The sequence below is a fragment of the Neopsephotus bourkii genome, unplaced genomic scaffold (assembly GCF_033783945.1).
Source record: "Neopsephotus bourkii isolate Nb327-2 ecotype Australia unplaced genomic scaffold, CSIRO-AGI_Nbou_v1 NB_1400, whole genome shotgun sequence".
NCBI classification, from domain to species: domain Eukaryota; kingdom Metazoa; phylum Chordata; class Aves; order Psittaciformes; family Psittacidae; genus Neopsephotus; species Neopsephotus bourkii.
In genome coordinates, this window is record NW_026901877.1 from 138,953 (window position 1) to 161,127 (window position 22,175).

The 22,175-nt window shown below is 50.4% G+C and overlaps 1 protein-coding gene across 3 annotated transcripts in view; it reads right to left on the reverse strand.

The window, feature by feature from the left end:
• Positions 1 to 22,175, reverse strand: part of KANSL1 (KAT8 regulatory NSL complex subunit 1) — an 87,607-nt gene that overhangs the window by 8,358 nt on the left and 57,074 nt on the right. For all 3 annotated transcript variants that reach the window (XM_061367871.1, XM_061367872.1, XM_061367870.1), the window contains exons 3-7: positions 15,905 to 16,046; positions 11,333 to 11,437; positions 6,867 to 6,982; positions 5,249 to 5,444; positions 2,781 to 2,946 (exon numbers count right to left, since the gene is read on the reverse strand). In XM_061367871.1, coding sequence (XP_061223855.1) covers positions 2,781 to 2,946; positions 5,249 to 5,444; positions 6,867 to 6,982; positions 11,333 to 11,437; positions 15,905 to 16,046 — 725 coding nt within the window. The remainder of the gene's footprint in view (positions 1 to 2,780; positions 2,947 to 5,248; positions 5,445 to 6,866; positions 6,983 to 11,332; positions 11,438 to 15,904; positions 16,047 to 22,175) is intronic.

A 22,175-nucleotide genomic window follows, 5' to 3' on the forward strand; every position in this document is an offset into this window, starting at 1 on the left:
AGAAGGGATGTGGAGGCAATTAGGAGCTGCTGTGGGACTGGGGAACTGCAATTCAAGCCTTGCTGGTAGCCTCAGTGGTGGGGATCACCAATTCCAGGGACTGGAAAGCCCCAGCAGATCCAGGCAGAGCACAGGCTGGAGCTGGCTGTGATTAATGGGGGAACTTATCTCTCAGTAATAAGCCAGATCAGCTGCGTTTCAAGTACCTCGATGGTTAAAGCCCATCCGTTTGCTAAGGAAGGGCTATCACAGAGCAACAGCAGCTCTGCAGCCACTCCACTGGTTTGTGGAGACAAGTTCTTCCCTGTGAGGGTGCTGAGGCGCTGGCACAGGGTGCCCAGAGAAGCTGTGGCTGCCCCATCCCTGGCAGTGCTCAAGGCCAGGTTGGACACAGGGGCTTGGAGCAAGCTGCTCCAGTGGAAGGGGTCCCTGCTCACGGCAGGGGTTGGAGCTGGAGGAGCTCTGAGGTCCCTTCCAACCCAAACCAGTCTGGGATTCTATGTCCCAAAGAAGAGAACAGCCCTTTATGGATGCTGCAGCATCACTGTGCTGAAATGGCCTGGCTTTGGGAAAATGGCCTCTTCTCCTGGGCAATCTTTTCCTTTCCCTTCAGAGTTGAGTCCATCTCAGCACCCCTCACGGCTGCGGGAAGAGAAGATGGGTTGAATGGAAGGGAAAAAAAGCAAGACAAAATGCTGCCAGCAGAAAGCGCTTGCCACTACCCTCTGTCAGCTCTGGCTGCACCAGAGCCCGTGCAGCGACACCAGCGGCACTTCCTTCCCTCCTCCTCCTCCTCCTCGGCCGAGTGCTGCAGGGCTCCCGGGGACCAGCAGATGGCAACCGCGGCTCTCCCGGCTCTCCCCATCCTCACCGGCATTATTACATCATCCGAACGAGCATCCCCAGCGAGGAGCCAGAGGAGAAACCCCCCAGAACGAGGGGGAGGGAGGGGATGAAGCGGCAGCGAAGGGGATGGGGTGAAAATCGCGATGCCAGCAGCAGGAGGGATCTTTCCTCCTCCCGCGGCGCCCGCAATCCTGCCCTTGGCAAACTGCTCCGGAGATCCCTGCTGCTGGCACTGGAGGAGCCCGCAGAGACCGGCTCAAAGTGAAAGTCAGCACATGCTCCCTGCGCCCAGGCCAGGCTCCGTCGGAAAACATCATCCACTCCTCCAGGAAGCCTTATGCCCATGGAGCAGTTCACTGCCACGGTCAGTCCCCAGAGCAGCACCACCAGCAACGGATGAACACTCAGAGGCACAGAGACACCTCCGTGCTGCCTGCAAAGGTCAGGTGCCTGCACACAGTGCCTGGGTGGATGCATGGGGACAGAATTAACCCCATCCCCAAAACCCCAAAGCTTTTCATCCCATATGGCCAGAACGGATCTTTCACTGCCTGAGCTGCCTGCACCTGACCCCAGGAAAATGGGAAGTGAATATGGGATGAGAGAACTCAACCTGGTGTCCCTGCCCACGGCAGGGGTTGGAACTGGATGAGCTTTAAGGTCCCTCGCAACCCAACCCATTCCATGATTCTATGATTCCGATGTGCCTGGTGGCTACGCTGCAATACACACACCAGTCTTTTCTCAGCACTTCCCAGGATACCAGACTGAACACGACGGACACAGAATTACAAGTGCTGTGAAATCAGGAGAGAAATTCCTGCTTTGGGAGTTCTGAGTGTTAAATTCCCGCAGTGTTCCTTACTGAGATGTGCCTTTGGGGTAGGGGGGGAGGGATTTAGTTAATAAAAATAGCACAAATTGACTATTTTAATCTGTTTTAAATATAGTGCTGCTGGGAGATGCCAGATTAATTGTTCCCAGACACTCTGTGCATTTCCTGCTGTCACACCAAGTCTGGATTTTAACACAACCCCCCCACCCCCATTAACCCCGTGTCTTAACCCGGAACAACCACTTCACATCGCCACGAGGAGCAGGGATGCACACCCTCCAGCTCTGTTCTACACCTTGAGTAGCCACATTCTCCTATCAAGGAAAGGAACTGCTGTGATTTACTCACTCTCCTGACACAGGCACTGGCCCCTATCAATTGTGGTGCTTTGTTTTGTGACCAGAGGACAAAGATGACAGATGGGCACCAATCTCATGCAAGCCAATAGTTTTCAGGCAAAGAACAGGCCTGCAGTTACTTTGGCAGCTTAGGGAGCAGGAGACTCTGGAAACGACTTATTTTCCCTTGGGAAAAGTCCCTAGACATGAAATGTGTGACTGCCCCACAGTCAAGGTTGGTTAGTTATTCCTTAACCCTTATACATAACAGAGGGAAACAAGTGTCTTAAAGGGAACATCCCTTCTTACTGTACCCTCTGAAGCATGAAAGATCATTTACAACTCCTTATGAGGTCAAAAAGTGACTTCAACCAACCCACAAATAATTGTATACAGATGAATAAACTCTACAGAAGCAAATACTTCTCAAGGGGGTTTATAGTGACGAAGACGCAGGTACTGGAACACTCCCAGGCACTTGGTTCCTCTAGGTCAGGCTCCCATTAACACGTGTCCATAGCAGAGCTGATTTCAGGTGGAATGCTTTCCCAGGCCCTGCCCCCCCCCCAGTATCTGCTGTAAATGCTCTACTCCTAAAAATACCTGCAGATGAAGGCTCAAGGAAGACCTTAAAGCAGCTTCCAGTACCTTAAGGGGGCCTGCAAGAAACCTGGAGAAGGGCTCTGGACAAGGGCCCGTAGGGAGAGGACGAGGGGGAATGGCTTTAACCTGCCCGAGGGGAGACTGAGCTGAGCTCTTACCATCTGGGAATGACAGGACAGGATGAACACATGAGTCCAGTTGGGAGAGGCGCTCCAGCAAGGGGGCATCGTACTGGATCTCCAGAGTCGCTGCACTTCGAGTGCCACACAGAGCACATGAAGGGTTCACGTCACAGCTACATCGCACCAGGCTGTTGCGATGGACCTGAGCAGGGGACAGAGAACAGAGTCAACATATGAGAGGTCTAAGGGCTCTCTTGCCATGCTCCATTTGATAGCTCATGAAAAGCATCCTGAAGGCTGCCGGGTTTCCTTTGTTGGGGTTTCTTTTGAGTACTTTGTATAAAACCTGTTCATTTAACCTGGACTCGCTTTGCATAAACACAGCTGAAAACTGCTACTCACCAGCACAGGCAGCTCCACATCGACTCAACTGGCCTAAAAGTGTTTGATTTTATCTAGGTTGAAACCTCATTTATAAAAACCATGAGGCAGCAGAACTCAGTTGTCAGAAAGGGGGAATAAAAGCAGAGCCCTTTTTGTTCAGATGGGTCAGACAGATATCACTGCATGCCAAGCCATCTGCTGACACTTACAGGCACATCTTTAAGAACTGAAAAAGGGTGGGTTTTGAGCTTCAATTCACAGATTTACAGACTTCATACAGACATTATTTATATGAAACCAGTGTAGGCAGAGGCACAACGGGATGTAAATCCCATACAGAGACAGCAACCTACGATGCATCAAAGTGGAGCCTGCAGAAGTCTGTTCTGAGGCTAGCAATACCCAAATAATTTCAATTAATGACATCAAGGATGGAAGAGGTGTCTTTGATCCTTAGCAAGTAACACCAGCACTGGGAAGGGCTGGAAGCACCTTGAAGAGAAGAGCTGGATACCCACTCATGGTTACAAATTAAGAGAAACAACCCAAAATAAATATCATCTAAACCAAAAAACACATATCACTGAGGGCAAATGCAACAAGTGGGCACTTCAGTGCTCAGCAAAGAGGAGGAAGAGGGAACTAAGCAGCAGTTGTGCCTAGAGGATCTCGTGGTTGCTCTGGATTACACATGAGGATGAATCAGCAGCATTGTACCATCACTGAGAATTAACACCCTGCAGGGCTTTATGAACAGGATGCTGTGCAAGACAGGAGGTAACCCTGCCCATCAGGGCCTGTAGGAACAGCCCAAGGGGAATGGCTTGAACCTGCCCGAGGGGAGACTGAGCTGAGCTCTTAGGCAGAAGCTCTTCCCTGTGAGGGTGCTGAGGCGCTGGCACAGGGTGCCCAGAGAAGCTGTGGCTGCCCCATCCCTGGCAGTGCTCAAGGCCAGGTTGGACACAGGGGCTTGGAGCAAGCTGCTCCAGTGGAAGGGGTCCCTTCTCGTGGCAGGGGTTGGAGCTGGATGAACTTAAGGCTCCTTGTGACCCAAACAAGTCTGGGATTCCGTGATACTCCCAAATAACTGGGGGAGTCCACAGAAATGCTCTGCTATCCGACACATCATCTACCCTTTGGAACAGCTCTTCTGAACCATCACTAATTATCAAATGTACCTGATGACTAATGAAAACCTAACACAGAATTAACAGCCCCTTCTTCAAACACAGTGCACGAGTCAGCATCACCTATGTGATAGTTCATAAACTTCCAAATCACTGAAGACCCTGCCAGCAGTCAGTGCAGAGCTCTACCAGGTAAGACTGCAAACGAGTCAGCAGTTAAAGCCAACTCAGCTGAACAGGAACCTATTTTGCTCAGAAAAATGTTGCTTTTTGAGCTTCTCTTTATAACCCCAACACCTGCAGAGTGAACCCCCCCAAACCCTCGTAGTAAAGTTTGACTTGAAACGCTCTTACTCAAAGGTAAGCGGATTTCAGCCATTTCTGGTTCTGCAGGCATGAGAGCTGCATGCACAAAAAGGTCTTTACGGCCTCAATTTCTAACTCTCTATCCTCCAACTGACAGCTTATGGCATTCCTAAGAGAAATTAAAAAGAATGAAGCATGGCTTTTCCTCATGCAGGCAGCAAACTGCATTGCCACCGAATTCTGCATACGGGAGAGGAGTATAAAGTAAAAACCTGAATGAAAACAAAACCAGGAACAATCACAGCATTGAGCAGCGGAAGCGAACACCATCACCTTGGCAGGCCTCTTGTGAGACATCCCACATATTCCAGGTCAGACAATTGTAGTTTTCCTTTGAGCAAGTAGCAGCAAGTTCCTGGGGCTGTGTTCATCCCTGTGCTCACAGTTAAGGTTTCCTGATACTTGACCCTTCAGAACTTATTTCAACTGCTCAGACTGGGTCATATTGAACTATCTGGCCTGGTGTTCACCTCAGGCTGGTTGGTTTTAGAGAAGAAAACCCACACCAGAGTTTCAGTTCCCAAACCAGGGAGATCTCTTCATGCAAAGAGCAAAAGCACGCTGGGCCAATGCATCAGAACCTCACCGGGCTCTTTGGTGTGCATCCAAACCCCAACCAGCACTAACCTTTTTGGAAAGGGGCATGATGCTGCTCGGCCGAACGAGCCGCCGCTTCTTACAGCTCAGCACTGGGCGAGTGCGAGCTGCTACACACGTCCCATCCGAAGATGAAGAAACCATGTTGAGTCGTTGCTTTTTATGCAAGAGCTCCTCAGCTTCCTGGCCATCTCCCTGAGCATGTTCTGCCAGGCCAGGCTGAAGACTGCCCGAGAAGATAAGAGAGCGAGAAAGACGCTGTTATTCATTCAACCCCACCATGTCACCCAGCAGGACCAGCCAGGTTCACAGTTCAGATATTAACAAACGCACTAAGCTGAGTTTAAAGCATTGCAGGTTACAGCTCTTCTTAAGCCAGCTCTCCTTTTTGCTTTGACTTCGGTCACTTTCCACACAGAACCTTTGACAAAATCCCTCTGGAAGTTCTGCACAAAAAACGAGCATTTAAAGCTGGACACAGAGCGAGACCAAAAGCCAGGCCCTGAACAGCTTTAATCCTAGAACTCAGCCTCCCCCAGGATTACAGTTCAGGGCATCTTAAGACAACAGGTCCTGATGAGTTTAATGCCAGAGACACAAGACAGAGAACATACAATATTCTAGAACACTAAACCTTGATTCTGATGAGTATTTGAGAAGTACCCCTCTCTCAGCTCTCATCAGTGCAATGTTAACATTAACCTTTCTGCTTTACCTACAAAGGCTTTCCCTGTCCACACGCAGTCACCCCGCTGCACCATGGCATCACCAGCCCAGGCCACCTCCCAGACACCAGCACGGTGCCTCATCTGCAGAACCTTTTCATGTATATTTTACAAGTGTTTCATTTCTGAAAATGCAAAACATTAAAGCCCTGTGGTCTAAAGCTCTGCGGTTCAAAGGCTACAGGCATACAAAGGGCTCTGTTACAGCCTGCAGTGTTTCAGCTGTAGCAGGGAGTGAGCTGATCGGTGTTTTCTATGCTTGCACACTGCACCACTGCACCATCCCTCCCACCTTAAGGTACTCAGCAAGTGCAGTGGTGCTGGCAAAGCTTCTCTAGCCACTATGAGGACTTTGAAGCACCATGCATTCAAGGGTTTTCAAGTGCTGCAGCCCTGAAATCATCCTGTAGCACAGAATTTGTTTTACTTTACCCACTTAAAGACTTTCTCCTCCAAAGCAGCTTGGAGAAACACATTATTCAGAAAGTCTTACTCCCAAATCAACAGGATGTGGACTCCTCCGGATCTCCAGAATGTGGGCCAGTGCTTACAGATACGTGTGCAAAATAACTGCAAGCAGGCTACTAGTACCTCTGAATCACACTATTTGCAAGTGTATGGATAATATCCGTATAGGAAGAGTTTGGAACACGCTCACTGCATGGCTTCCCCCCAGCATGCATCAACCTGCAGGCTGGGTCATGCACACACAGCTCAGTTTAGTGCCATTTTCAGGAAAAGAATGCAGCAGAAAACCTCAAGCATGTCACATCCTCCAAAACGTTTCCAAGCATTCCACCATACCAGAGGCCATTTGTACCATTTACAGGCCAGTTTCCAATGGGACTTTGTCAACATCATAACAATCAAACTCTTCCCATAATATGCAAGGAGCTTATGTATTAATAACTCCATTAACTTACGTGTTAATAACTCCATTGACGGGTCTTGGTGCTCCACAGGGCTTGGCGGGGTGGGAATCAGGAGTATTTGCAGCAGAAATACCCAAGTTCTCCAGCGGCTGGGATCCAGAAACACCCTAAGGAAGGATGAGAAAGATCATGAATTAATAAAAGCAGCTTCTTCAACTGCCACAACGTTCATCTTCCCAGTTTGTAGCTGAGGATTCTGCACTGGGTTTCCACACAGGACTTCAAAACAAGGGCTCAGAAACCACTACATGAATGGGAGATGGGCGATGTAAGGACTTCTTTTGGAGCAGCTCTGGCAAGAGGATGGTACAGGACAGAGCTTTCAAGGAATTCAATTCCCCACAGGCAACCACTGAGGAGTATGAAGGGCCAAGGTCTTTAAGGAGATTTTAGCATCCTGTCCCAATAGTGCAAACAAGTTTATAAACACCTGTAAACCTCGCAGGCGGCTTCTGAAGCTTGATGCTGTGCTCTAAGCCCCGGCTGCAAGCTCCTGTCTAAGCACTCTGGGGGAAAACAGGAGGGGAGGGAGAGTGGAACTGACCTGCAAACCTGAATTTGCATTTTAACTACCTACCTGTGCAAACATGGTCCAAACAGCGCTTGGAAAAGTGCATTAAATGAGTATGCACACAAGCTGTGGGCTTGGGATGTAAGGAGGCCAACTTTATAAAGTTAAAACTGCCCAGTAAACACCTTTTTGACAGAGGAAAGAAGTGAAAACTAAGTCAAAGACACAGAGCTCCCTGCTTTACTCTGCTGTGAGCATCAGTTACTGCATGGCCACAGCACCGAATGGCTGCACATCTCCCACTGCAACTGGCCTCAACAGGGGATTGTCAGTGCAGCTTCCAAGGACACACAGGCTTTGTGCCTCCTGCAAGTGACATTCCTGCCCTCCACCCCAGCACGTGCCAGTGTGGTCCAACGTGTTCATATCCCTGGCACCCATCCACCCCCCCCGTCTCGTCTTTGAAGCCCCTTCTGTTTTCAGAGAGCTCCTTCTCCTCCTCCCCTGGGTTAAAGTCATTTCTTCTCTGGTGCTACCTCCTACCAATGCCTCTCGAGCTGGGTTTCTCCTCTGCACACACAAGGGCAATGATGCAGTTCAAGTACTGCTAAAAAAGACAAAAGGAAAGGTCTGATTTCTCTCATTGAGATGTTTCCACAGCCCCCTGCTTGCCACACACTCCATCTCCAGAGCATCGGTGCTGCATTGATTAACATCTTCCCTGCAGTCACTCCCCCACCCAAGGAACAACTACAATCAGGTGCTGGACTAACGGTTTCCAGCATAGCAGAGCCCTGACTCACCCAGGAAGAGCTATTTCTACCACCACAGACAACTTCTGCCTGCTGCTGTTGCAGAAGCTTTGCTGGCTTCCACACTGCTGCTACAGAAGGCAGCTCCCAGTGCAGGACCAGCCCCATGGGCTCATCTTTGACACGCAGTCAGGGCAGGGGTGGAATCAGATCACAGCAGGAGCATGAGGTGAGCCCCATGCAGCTCCCTGCGAGGTGAAGCCAGAGCAGGAGCTGAAGGTTTCCCTGCTGGTTTCCAGAAGCTTGGCAAGGCTGAGCCTTCACATGACACCGCTGCCGGAGGCACCCCCGGTGCAGGAGGGTGGCTGCACATGACTCATCAGCTCTTCTCAAACAGGGCATTGATTTTCTCCTCCAGAGAGGGTCCTTAAGGAGGAACTTCCCCCTTCTCCAGGACCTGTCTCCATGGTGGTTCAAGGCGGGAGGGAGTAGAGGGTGACCCCTCTTGCTTCCTGCGGAGGAACTGGACGGCACCAATCCCAAGTGTCTTTATCAGGAGGAGCCCAGGCTCACCTTATCACACTGAGGATGGGTGTTCCCCACCACCGCTCTGGCACGTGCAACGGGAAGGAGCAGGACTGCAGGAGCTGACATCTCCAGTGCTCTTGCACCACCTCCTCCTGGATATACAGCCCAGCTCTGTGTCTTCCTCCAGGGCTGGTCCTGCACCCAGGCTGGCACCCAAGGAGTGTTCATCACACTAGGATCACATTGGTGCTCCAGACTGAGCTCTGTGTTTTGGGAACAGGGGAGGTCTGGAAGTGCAGGTCTTTAGGATCCTTAGGACTCTTGGGGGATGTGTTTTAATACTCAGCTTTAGCACATCTGCTTGTAGAACATGAAACCAGGAGCTGCAGACCGCCAGGGGCTCTCACAGAAGGAAAGAAGCTGGCTGCTGGCAAGTTGTCATGGCCCAACACCAGGAATCATGGCAACGTTTGGGTTGGAAGGGACCTTAAAGCTCAGCCAGTTCCAAGCCCCTGCTGTGGACACCTTCCACTAAACAAGTACTAAACTGTCCCACTGTTAGCTGCCCTCCAGCACATCGGTGCTCCCCCATGTTTCCCAAACCCCAAACAGGTTCAGGTCTTCACCTACAACAAGACACAAACCCCTAACGCAGGGAAAAGCCTGACAGAAATACTCCTTCCATACCTTTCCTCATTTCCCACTCCCCTTGCTACTTGAGTGATGAATCCCTGTCAACAGCAGAGCTATTTCTCCAGGGCTTTGTGTTAGCCTTGTCTTCAGGAAAAAATACTTCTTCACATCCTGAGCTTCCAGTTCCCAAGAGACATTCCCAGGTCTTCTCTGCAAGACCTTCCCTCCACTGATGATAGGATTAGCTCCTTCTAGGGATTATCAACCCCATCCCACATTATCTAGCCCATGCCTGAGGACACGTATCCTGCATTAATGCCAGCCAAGGGAGGGACGCATGAGCGGATGGGAGCCAAGGAGGAACTGGAGACGGGACAGGACGGATTCCTCCCCTTACTCCGTGCTGCAGATGTGTTTCTTACTCTGCCAGCTGGGAGGGAAAGAGGGGGAGGAAAGGCCAAGGAGGCACATCTAATTCTGAGCAGCCCAAAGAATGCTGCAACGATAAGCACCTCTCCAGGAGAGGCCCAAGAGATACCCTTCCAGTAAGTGTCCTGATGCAGCAGGAATGGGCTCTGGGCTAATCTCTGGCCTGGAGCTGCTCAAGGCTCTGACTCAACACCCCACCCTTCCCAGCAAGTCTAATTAAACACAAGCCCTCCAGCAGCGGCTGTAGAAGCCTGGAGGTGCCTGCAGGCAGAGTACCTATAGAGATTATGCCTAAAACAACCTGAACCAGGACAAAGAGATGTTTTTTTTAAGTATATGGGATTGTCTTTAACAAAGTCAGGAGGGACTTGAGTGCTTTTGGGGTTAAAGCATGAGAATTTGGAGGGCACACAACAGACAAACATCACTGCTCCAAACCAGCCCCTGTGTCATGCCAGTGGGTCAATCCTGATCCACAGCAGCCCCAAGCATCCTGGCTCTCCAGCCTCTGCTGCTCCTCCAGTGTGGCTGCATTTTCATCTGGAGCACCATCTACTACGTCAGTCATGAGCAAAACCTGGTCCTTGTACCCAGTTACACAGCAGAGTTTGGGGCTCAGCTAATTACAGACTCTCATTCCAAACAGGCATCTGAGAGCCAGTGTCAAACAAGGAGACACCTGATTACAATCACTCCTAACAACCCCTCTGCGCTCTGATGTGAATAAAACATTTCACACTATTTCATATTCTCATTCAGCATGAGGAGAACCTGACAAAGACATGCCAGGGATAGGAGAAAACACTTCAAGGACAGCTTTAGGGTCCCCTAGAAGGGAAATGCTGGATCCGGATCAATTACATTGAATACTGGTCCATGAAACTCAAGCAGGCCCCTTGCACTGAAGCTGTTTCTTCCCATCAGGATGGAAAAGGAGCTCTGCAGCTTGGCAGGCAGGGTTTAAGCCATGCAGGGACCACCCTTCTCTCAGTACTACAGCACAACCCCAAAATCCTCCGCTTGAATACGTCGATGTGTCCCACAGGATCAAAAGTAATCACAGCCAGGCTGAACAGCACCATCAAGCCTTTAGTCTGTGGCCTACATTTCTGCATTAAATAATAAATACCTGGCACTCTGCATAGCTTCCAGTGCATCTCACTGAAATCATTAGTTCCCTTTCCAAGGGGTGACACTCAAGCAGATATTAATAGCCACATCTTCAGAAGCCTTTGCTAATTGTGCTGCTTGCAGTTTGAAGTACTTTTTTGCTAGAAGGAGAGGCTTAGTTAAGATTTTTAAGCTTCACCAAATGCTAATGCGTATTACAAACATACCCTGAGGAACTCTGCTCTAAAAGGTGTTTAAATCCTATTGTTTATTAACCCCCAAATAATGTGGGAGGGGGTGAGCTCCACACAGCAGCACATCAGCAACTCCCACATGCAGTGCCACAGAGAGGTGCTTCTGCAGGAGGCCAGTCCCATGCTGGACACACAGTTTGAGCATCATTCTCCACCACAGCTTAAAGGTACACCCTTCCCTACCCCACATTCATGAAGGTGAAGTATCTGGACTCAGTCACCCCTGGTGCTGGCACTTACCAGCCGGTCAGCCCCAGGCTCCAGCTTAACTTCAGCACTAACGGGACGGGATGCATCATCTACTGCAGGATCAGGGGGTGATGCTTCACCCAGAACTATCGGCCCCTGGAAGAGAGGGAACAGGAATTAACTGCAGGTCCTTCGGTCCCAGCAGGGAAACTGCTCATCCATCATCCATCATCCTCAGGAACTACAGCCGCTGCCCAGCCAGGCCTCCCTTCCCACTGTGTTCATCAGATACGATGCCAAAGCCAGTCTCCCACTGCCTGGATTTTCCTGACAATTAAACTGAACTCGGAGGGGGAAGGACAGAGGCTGACTCCAGATCGCAAGCCTTCAGCCCCTTAACAGGAGACAGTTAGCTTCCTCTTGGGCAAAACTGCTGCCATCCCGCTGCCCTCCCACTTCCATCCCGCATGGCAGGGGCTCAGCATGCTGCGTGCCAGCAAAACCAGAGAGCATTCCAGAGAGCATTTTGCTGTAGTGCCGAGCAGGAAGCGACTGCTTTCACAGTACAAAGTGGAACTCGCCACCAGAGCCAAGCAAACGGGTCTGAGTGGGTGCCAAAAATGATCAGTCAAACTTATTAGTGCGAGCAGATTTCTTTCAAAGAAGTGATATTCCCAAAATTCAGTAAGGAAAGAAAACCACTGATAACCAAGCCTCTGTGATAAACCACACGGGACAAAGCACAGTGGCAGGAGCACTGCTTTATCAGGCTGAACATACGCTGTCCTGTTTGTTTGAAGTGCAGCTTGCTCTAAAGGCAGGACTTGGTTTCTCTCTGAATGACACAAAGTGAACTAAAATCACTGTAATGATGTATACTCTGAGCTCTAGTATCACAAAGCAGGGTAAAAGGTGCAAGGGATTATGGATGGTGGAACCCACAGGCCAGGAATACAATCCAGGCCAAAGACAAGTCAGAACAAGCGTGTGTTTGGTCAAACTATGGGCAGGGCTGCTCCGATTAGGAACAGGCAGCTCAGTCATCCAAAAACAACCCTGGAGGTTACCCAGTGTGGGACAAGAAAGTGAGCCTGGAAGGGAACCTGGACACGTTATGTGGAGAGAGGAGAGAGCTACAGCCCAAGTCCACAGATTGCCCACGCCACAGCACGTGGGCATGGAAGTGCTTCGTAAGGCTCATCTTATGCCTTGACACAATCCTCTACACAACAGATTGGTGGCTTTCCAGAAGGACAATGGGAGCCCACAGATCAGGGATGCTTTATCTAAGAACAGTTCATAAGCTAAATACAACTGCACGTGGCCTCTGAGCAGCAGTGAGGGAGCAGCCAGCTCCTGGGACAAAGATGATGATTAAAAAATCAGAGTTTTCTGGCATCAGAAACAACCACAAGGAATTCTGCCCCCAGTTTGAAGGAGCAGGATGAAGGGAGCTGCTCCATGCTTCAGGCAGGAGCAGGGATTCATTCTGTGTACTGTGGCATTTGTAAGCACATCCCTTTACTGGGACTCTGGAGTGGGGGCTTAACGCAGCCTTCCCTGGGACACAAGTTTGGGTCTCATGCTCTCATCCAGAAGCTGCACTGCCCAAACCTCCCGTGCCAGCCAGTTTTAAATCTGCCTTATTTAAATGCTTCTCAGTAACAGAGACGAATTAGAAGGGCAACATCAAATTCCCAGCTCCCTTTCAGGAAGGGGAAAGGAGCAGCAGTGGATCTGTATCATTCCAAGGTCACACAGTACTTGCTTTTCACCAGCATTCTCCAAAACAAAGGGAAAACAGAGACTTCCTCCAATCTATGTGGGCAAGTTTGTGGCTTCTTTACTCCCCGTTTTTATCACCAATTACAGTATTAATGACAAGTCAATTGTACAGGTCTCAGAGGCAGATAGAGACAGATCTCGGGTGTCTCAGTCGTGTAACAGTCAGCAGCTTCTGCCTAGGGGCTAATGGGTGAGGAAGAGGAGTGACATGTCAGAAAGAGATTGAGCGTCCTAAAGAGCCCTGCAGAGGGACAGCAGCATCTCTTATCATGCCCTAAGCCTGACATACCATTGGAGACACAGAAAGCTCATGTGAAAGCTGCAAATTCCTCCAGCAAGAGGCTCCTCCTAACTCCTATCCCACCCTTCCCATCGCGTGTTTCGCTTGCCTCAGCAGCTCCAACAGGAGCACGGCCCTTCCCATGGGACAGGCCACACGGATCACAGCAGCAGCTTCAGGGAACACAGTGAACCCATCTCGGATGCTCTGGGAACAAGCCAAACCTGGGTCTGCGGAGATGATGTGCAAAACAACCCCGTCTTGAAGGGGTTTTGGTCACTGTATTACAACCGAGCACACAATTCCTGAAGGAGCCCTTCATCTTAATTTACCTCTTATTCCATTTAAGAGTGGAACTCGGAAGAGACACAGAAAGAGAGGAAAAATGCTCTTTGTTCCTTTCAACCCCAGAGCATCTGCTGCCCACACACAGGGGTGCAGAGACTCTGCTTGGGGGACAGGGACTGGCACGTGCCACATCCCACCTTGCTGTGAAAAGAAACAAAACCACCTTATTACCTTTGTGGACATTCAGTCCCTTAAATTAACTGCAGATGCTCTTCACACCCAACACAGGACCAAAGGCACAAGAGCACATTACAGCTGCCACTGAACACAGCCTCACTGATGGGTTGTTTTCCTCGTGTCTCACCAGGCTCCGACTGAGCCGATCCCAATGTGCTGAAAACACAATTACTGCTGAGACACCCAGGCAGCAGTTTGTACCTTCAAAACAGGAGGTTATTTGTGACTGCCTGGTCCTTCTCCTGCTTTGAGTTACCAAGCAATGCATCTTGAAGGCTACGCTGGGATGTGAACCTTCAAATATCAAGGTAACTAACCTAAAAAAAGAGAACAAACCAGAGCAGCAGCTTTGAAATCCTGCAGCAGCTACACTTTAATTTCCTCATGGCCAAGCTGGAGTTATGGTGATAGAAACAAGGTGTCACCAGATTCTTGGCATCACTGTCCTTGTACAATTTGAAGCCAAATCCATTCTAAGCAGGCTCCTGTATTACTCATTCTCTGCTCTCCTACAAGTGTCCCAAGCTGCTCTTATGACTCTTACTCTGAGGTTTATATTGATGAAAACAGAACATGTTTTACACCACCACCAAGACAACAACAGCTGGATGCAAGCAGTGATCTCAACGAGGTCTTGTCAGAGAGATGGGGTATTTGAGACTCGCTTTCTTACTCAGACAGAACAGCCACTACCAATGTTCACCATGTGAACTCTGCTGCTACTGGAAGTGGCAATGCTTTATCTAAAATTCATATAATGGGTTATCACAGCTGAGGTGTTTTGTTTGAGCAAATCAAGAGAGGTGACATCCTGTTTGCTGAAACCTCAGATGTGCTTTTCACGCCTGACACCATACTGTGATACTCTCCTTTCAGACCTAGAGCCTGCAACCACCGGTAAAACCATAGGGGATGCTTGTAGTCATGATCAGGCCCTTTCATGAGCCTGTCAAGTTGTCATCATGTGGTGAAAGCGCTGAATCTTCCACTTCATTAGATGAGTTTCCTCATTTCTTTCACTGCTTAATTTTAGCATGTAAATGTTTAGCTATTTGGTACCTAGAAACCATCCTGCACGATCAGCTTTTTCAGACAGAAGGAAGAGGATCCTTTCTGAAACTGGTTCCTGAACTGCACACACAGCCCGCCTCCCAGAGGCCTTCTGCTCTAATCTGGGTTCCGTGTTGCATTCAACTCTTCCACCTCGTCACTCACAGCCCTCCCTCAAACACCCTGTTTTTCTACATAGCTGCAGAGATGTCCCCTCTCCCTGCCCTGCCTGTGCTCTCTGCCCTCTGGAAGCCTCCCCACCACCCCTAGAGCACCACCCATCTTGGGAAGAGCATTTGCTAGGCTCCAAATTCCTGAGGATCTCAAAGTTGTTGCAATACCATCAGCCTTCTTGCCACAAACTCCAGACATTCCTCCCTCCAAGGCCTGGTATTTAGATGTGCATGCCTGAACTAGTCTTGGTAACAATTCCTTCCTCATCCCCTCTCTGCTCTTCCCCATTCTCCTGCCATCTGAGACCAAGTCTGAAAAGAGTAATTCCTTCCACAGAGAAAGGTCAGCACCTAAGAACAGTCTTTTTTATGCTCCAGACTCAATTTTGAGCCTATGCTAGGTGATTACATCTGAAACTAACTTCCCCACAGTCCCCTCCCTTCTCCAATAAGTCTCTTGTTAAGTTGTTCCTTATCCCCATCTTCAACTACTCCCCAGAAGAAAGAATGGGAAGGCTTTAAAAAGGAATCAAACTAACAGAAAGGCTCAAACCATGCAGGTAACAACAGTTCTGTTCAGTACCTAAAGCTGACTTCAGAGTGAAGGTATTGCTCTCCATGTTACTGTATTGAACCAGGGATAAGAACCACACTCTGCCTGCACCAAACAGCACTGCAATCAGTCACAACTGTGCAGCATGCTTCGTAAGGGATGCAGGGGAGAAAGGATCAGCCTCTGCATAGGTGCCCTCACTGCATCAGAAGAGAGAGCCATTAGGAGGCAGGCAAAGCAGGACCCCCGGTGCTCACCTTACTGGCTCTGATCTGCTTGTAAATGTCCGTTTGCTGCCGGATCCGGTATTCCAGGTCCGAGACGTGGGCTTGGAGCCAATTCCAGCGACTGACGATGGCTGCACGGTCTGCTGCCCACCTCCACTCTGCCCTTCGCCTCCTGGGAAAACACACAAGGGAAGGGGGGATTATGCTGAGTGTGATTTTAATTCCACAGTGCCCTTGCAGACCAACAGCTCCCACCTGAGTGCTGCGGGCTGGTACCATGGAGCCACCGCTAACCATGCCCCACCAAACTGCAGACATGCTACAAAAGCCACTATTAAAACAACTTCTAGTACCTAGTGATTGGAGCCTGGCTTATTCAAGTGTTAAGACTGTATTCCATGCTTAGCTGAAGCAGCAGCTCCAGTCCTACCTGGCCACATCTGCCAGACCCACTTTCCCAAGTCTTGGAGGAAAGAACCCATCTGTCCTCCCCCTTTCTGCAGATAACCTCTCTAAAAAGAGACTTCTGCCACCTGAAGTCACAGTATGTCTGAACACCAGCACGTTTTACATGGCACAAACATGCTTTTACTAGTGCGTGGACTATACACACATCTCACAGTGAGCTGTTTGTCGTGGCTTAAACCCACTCAGCCATACAGTCTCCCCCCGTCCCCCCTCCGCTCCCAGAGGGATGGGGAGGAGAATCCAAAGAATGTCATTCCCATGGATTGGGATAAGAGCAGTCCAGGAACTAAGGTATAACACAAACCACTGCTGCTACCACCAATAATAATAATGATAAGGGAAATAACAAGGGGAGAGAATACAACCGCTCACCACTTGCTGACTGATACCCAGCCTGTCTGAGCAGTGATCTAACCCTCCCAGGTAACTGCCCTCAGTTCTGCATCCTGGCCATGACGTGCTGTGCTATGGAATACCTCTTTGGTCAGTTTGGGTCAGGTGTCCTGTCTCTGCTTCCTCCCGGCTTCCCCTCCTCCCTGGCAGAGCAGGAGGCTCACAAAGTCCTTGGGCAGAGTAAATATTACTGAGCAACAACTAAAACCATCGGTGCTATCAGCGCTGTTCCCAGGCCGAAAGTCAAAACCACAGCACTGCACCAGCTAGTAAGGAGGAGAAAAATGATGGCTACTGCTGAACCCAAGACACTGTTACAAAACCCTTACTCTCTACTACCGCACTCCGGAGCAGGAAGGGACACAAAGATGGGAAGGAAAGTATGAACCTACAGCTCTGACCTCCCACATTAAATGCCACAGTATTATGAAAATACACCCTAAGCATCCTGATTCTGGTAGACAAATATTAAGGCTGCCCAGGAAGAAATAAAACCACACCATGGTGCAGAAACAAAGCATCAGCAGGAAGTCCATGCACAAATCCAGTGCCCCTACACAAAGCCTTTGCCACATCTGGATGCTTGGCAATTAAGAAATCATAAAATCACAGACAGGTCTGTGCTGGAAGGGACCTTAAAGCTCCTCCAGCTCCAACTCCTGACACGGGCAGGGACCCCTTCCATAGAGCAGCTTGCTCCAAGCCCCTGTGTCCAACCTGGCCTTGAGCACTGCCAGGGATGGGGCAGCCACAGCTTCTCTGGGCACCCTGTGCCAGCGCCTCAGCACCCTCATAGTGCTTCAACCAAGCCTCTGTGTGCAAAGACCAAGCCAAAGCTGTCCACAGGGCACTGCTGGGTGGAATGTCCCTGCTGGACCTCCTGGCTGTGTGGGCAATGTCACTTCAGTGCTAACGGAGATGGGGCCAGATTTCCACCAAAACGGGGATGGCATCAGCTGCCTCCAGCCCTCGCAAAGCCCATCTGCAAACCAGTTCTAGGAGCTTAAGTCCTTCTCTTGGATTATTTCCCTGTGTAAAGTGCCTTCTCTATTTTGGTCAACACTGACCTTATGTTTGGTGGAAACTGTATTTATTGGAGACGGATGCCACAGCAAGGCCGGATCTTAATCCCCCATCAGTTACTCCGAGGATACAGTCAGCAGAGCTAGAGACAAAAGCCAGCCAAGGCAGCTGAGCTCCAGTGCTGGGTAGAGCTGACAGACCCTACCAGCAAGGCAGTGACCATAGGGTTAACCTGGTTTACAACAGGCTGAGCAGTTGCCAACACCAGCCCAGCACCATGCAGCTCTAATCCAGATCTCTGAACAGTCATGCTTTACTGTGTTCCAAGCAGGATAAAGCCTTGCAAACTGTATGGTCCCTCCTCCCTACACTGAATCTCCAGTCTGCCTCTAAATGGCACAGAATCCCCTCCATGGAGCATAGGAAAGCGGTGCTTGGGAAGCAGATCTTGATTTCCCTCTGACTCCATCACCTGCAAGCCTGACAGTGTTTGCATGACGTGGCTTCCCACGAGACCAACCAGAGCATTTCACCTCCCTGCCAGCCAAGTCCCAGGGAAATTCTTACCAGACTCATTTCAGAAGCTAAAAACAATTTTACTGGAGAAGAGTGCATCTTCTTTTATAGCTGAAAGCCCGGGAAGACCTCTGCAATGGCTGTGTCAGCTTCCACAGCATCCTCAGTTCTGTGTGTGCAATAATCATCTGCACTCCTAGAAGGCTGAGGACTAAGCCAGATCCCAGCAGGCTGGATCCATGTGGCACTGGGAATTGGTTTTAGAACACTCAAAAGCTGCTGAGAGCGCTTCCAAGCTGCGGCTCCCTTGCTTGCCTCTGCAGTGTTACACAGCACCCATGCCTGCTGGAACAACACTGGCCTCCTCCGGTGAAGACACCTCATTCTTTGCTCCCATTACACAGAAATGAAGCATCAAAGCCACCTCATGCCCATGCAGATGACGTGGCAGTGTACGCAGCAGTGGACCTGCTCTTCACCTTAAAACCAGGACACATCCTGCTCCAGGAAAACCCACTGGATTTACCCCTAAACCGACCCAAGAAGCGAAGCAGGGTAACGTCTGCTTCATGCCCTGACACCCTGCGGCACGGGGGGAGGACACATCGTGATGGCTCAGCCACACTTCCCAAAACAGCACTGAGCATAGTGTGGTTCTCTATATTTAGAATGAAGCTTTTTTCGGTGCCTGTTCAATTACACCCTTTGCTTCCATGGGCTGCCAGCAGCAGAGATGTCTTCTCCTGATGTAGAGCAGCTTTGGGATAACAAGAGAGGTAGCTTCTTGAGCTTTAATCTCTACACAAATCACAAGAACAATCGTTTTCTCACCCAGGACTAGAAATTACCAACCACACACAAGATATTGCAGTGACCTGGGATGCTGCCACCACCAGCAGTCAGAACCTCAACCAGAGCAAGGGAAGCCCTCTTCCTTTCTGTCTAAACATTAGGGGTTTTTAGCACGATACTCAGTAAAAGTTTACTGTGTTTGCCCAAAATGGGGTTTGGATGAAGCTGAACAAGATGACTGATGGGACAATGGCTGCTGACAGCGGCGTCACGGCTCGTCCTGAGAGGTGACACGGAGCTGCTGGAGGAGTCCAGAGGAGGCCATGGAGATGCTGTGAGGGCTGGAGCAGCTCTGCTCTGGAGCCAGGCTGAGAGAGCTGGGCTGGGGCAGCCTGGAGAAGAGAAGGCTCCTGAAGGGGAGACCTTAGAGCAGCTCCAGTGCCTAAAGGGTCTGCAGGAAACCTGGAGAGGGGCTTCGGACAAGGGATGTAGGGACAGGCCAAGGGGAATGGCTTGAACCTGCCCGAGGGGAGACTGAGCTGAGCTCTTAGGCAGAAGCTCTTCCCTGTGAGGGTGCTGAGGCGCTGGCACAGGGTGCCCAGAGAAGCTGTGGCTGCCCCATCCCTGGCAGTGCTCAAGGCCAGGTTGGACACAGGGGCTTGGAGCAAGCTGCTCCAGTGGAAGGGGTCCCTGCCCGTGGCAGGGGTTGGAGCTGGAGGAGCTTTAAGGTCCCTCCCTTCAACCCCAACCAGTCTGGGATTCTTGTGCTTTGAGAGGCAAAGCTGGTGCAGGGAGTACCAGAAGCAGCAGCAAAGCAGTTCAAAGCTGCATCCTCCAATGGAAACCATTCACACTGCTGCTCGGGCGTGCTCTGAGTGTGAGAGCTCACACAGAACAGGCTATGGAGGGTGGTGTCAGCCTGACAAGGGCAGTGTCCGGCCCACTTAAGCAGATGGATGGTGCTTATCCTAAGTAGAGCATGCACGCAGAATTAGCTGCCTTACGTCTCCTTGCATGGAGGGAACCTATCACTACAGTCCCTGATGAAGAGTCCCTCTGCAGCATCCTTGTAACCCCCTTCAGGTATTTCCACCTGGGATCTCCAGCAGAGCCAAAACCTGTCAACAGACCACAAAAGTGGTTTCAAACAGGATAGTTTATGACATGGAGCTGTTAGCTCTATTAAAGGCCAAATCACCCACATTAATTCTGCACATTTTCCTTGGGCAGCCTCAGGGCAAAGTTTAGCAGTGCGAATGCAATGCAATGCTTCATGTCCACACTGGTGCAGTGCCTGCTCCTGAGCAATGGTGGGATGCCAAGAGGAACCTCACAGATAAATTAACTCCTGCTGATTCACTGGAAAGGGAAAACTATTAAGCATGCAATTCAGGTTAAAACAAAGCTTCCCATCACCGTTCTCTGTCATCTTCTGAGGGGCTTGAATGCCAGTACTGAAAACAAGGTAAAATATGGGGACACTTGCTGTTGGAGTCTGTGTTAGGGACAGCATCACCAATGCTCCTGGCAGCCTGGAAACCCAGGATATGCTCAAGTGAAGGAGCCATGTGCTCTGCTCACACAGAGCCAATTCCAACAACAGGCATCCAAGCATCACCCCCCAGTCACTACACAAACACAACTTTTCCAACCGCTCTCATGATCCTCAGTTGTGCCTCACTAACAGAGAGCTCTGCACCCAGTTCAGCCGCTGTTTTCCAGTTTGTCCCATGTATTCTTCGAGCGGCCTCCTCGGACCACCAAGCTTTTATGAAACAGACCAGTGCAAAACCAGATCTCTGGGTGGAGCAAGAGTTAATCTGTGCCAAACGCACTGGCATGACAACGGCAAGGGAGGAAGCGCAGAGCCCACAGGCGCTGCAGAACAATCTCATTAGCTGATCACAACATCGCTGCCTGCGAGGAAGCCAAAGTGAACAATTTGTTCAGCTGAACACTCGCCCCCACCCTGTGGCCAGAAACAGCAGCTCCTGAAGGGCTCTTCTGTTCACAGCATGTGCTCAGCACTCATCTCCATCTACTTCAAACCTCCACCCGCTCATTCATTCCTCTGCTGAGGAAAACCAAAGACCTCTAGAGGCTGGGACTAAAGACTTAATACCACTGCTCCTGCCTTCAAACCCCACTGCTCGGGGGGAACTGGGGAGCACAAACCCTCAGCAAGGATGCTGTGCCCAGCAGAAAGGGCAGTGCTAGCCAGTGGCCACCAGCACAGGGGCCATGTGGAACCTGCATTCAGCTACAGCAGATCTCAACTCCCTCCTTTTGATGCTGAGGAAGCAGCCAAATCACTGGCCACAGCGGCTTTGTCTGCAGAGCAACCAGCACTTGGGTCAGGATATGAAAGGTTTGGTACCTCTGGAAAGAACACCTCCATCCAAAGGCAAAACTCCCCCCTGCCCTGGGCAGGACACAAGGCACATCAGCTCATGTGCTGATAACACAACATTTCATCTCCATGTGTAACTACTCGGAGCCCATCGCCTCCTGGTTGGGATGCAGCAGCACGGTGGTGCTCAGCAGTGTGACTCACACCATGCTGATGATGCTGAGTCACTTGCTTTGTCTGTGCTGGCCCTTTCTCAGTCCCATTCACAAATCCCGTGGAAACCCATGAACCTCGATGCAGCAGCTTTCACCAAAGCCTGGAGAATGGTGTCTCAAAAGTAGAGTGGATCCCTGAATGGGTTTTGCAGTTAGGACTGGAAGGATGCAACGGTTTGGGTGGTGACCCATAACCACTCACTATGCCACCAGCAGAAGATCTGTGGGATTTCAGACACCATCTCCCAGGCAGGGTCTGCACGTGCTGTCAATGTCCACACAGCAGCAGCTCTGCCACAGTCCCCTCTGTTCTGCCCATCTCACCTATGGCCAAGCCAACAGGTACCAAACCATGGCCAGGATCAACTCTGTGCCAGCAGGGATGAGAACAGATCCCAAGGGACAAAAACACTGGTGTCCCCTGTGCCAACACAACAGCATGCTTAGGGAAGACCCAACAGGATGACACGTGAGGACTTTAAAACACGGACATCAGAGCCAGTCGCCAAGCCAACAGGCAGTTGATGGGGTGATGCTTCCTGGA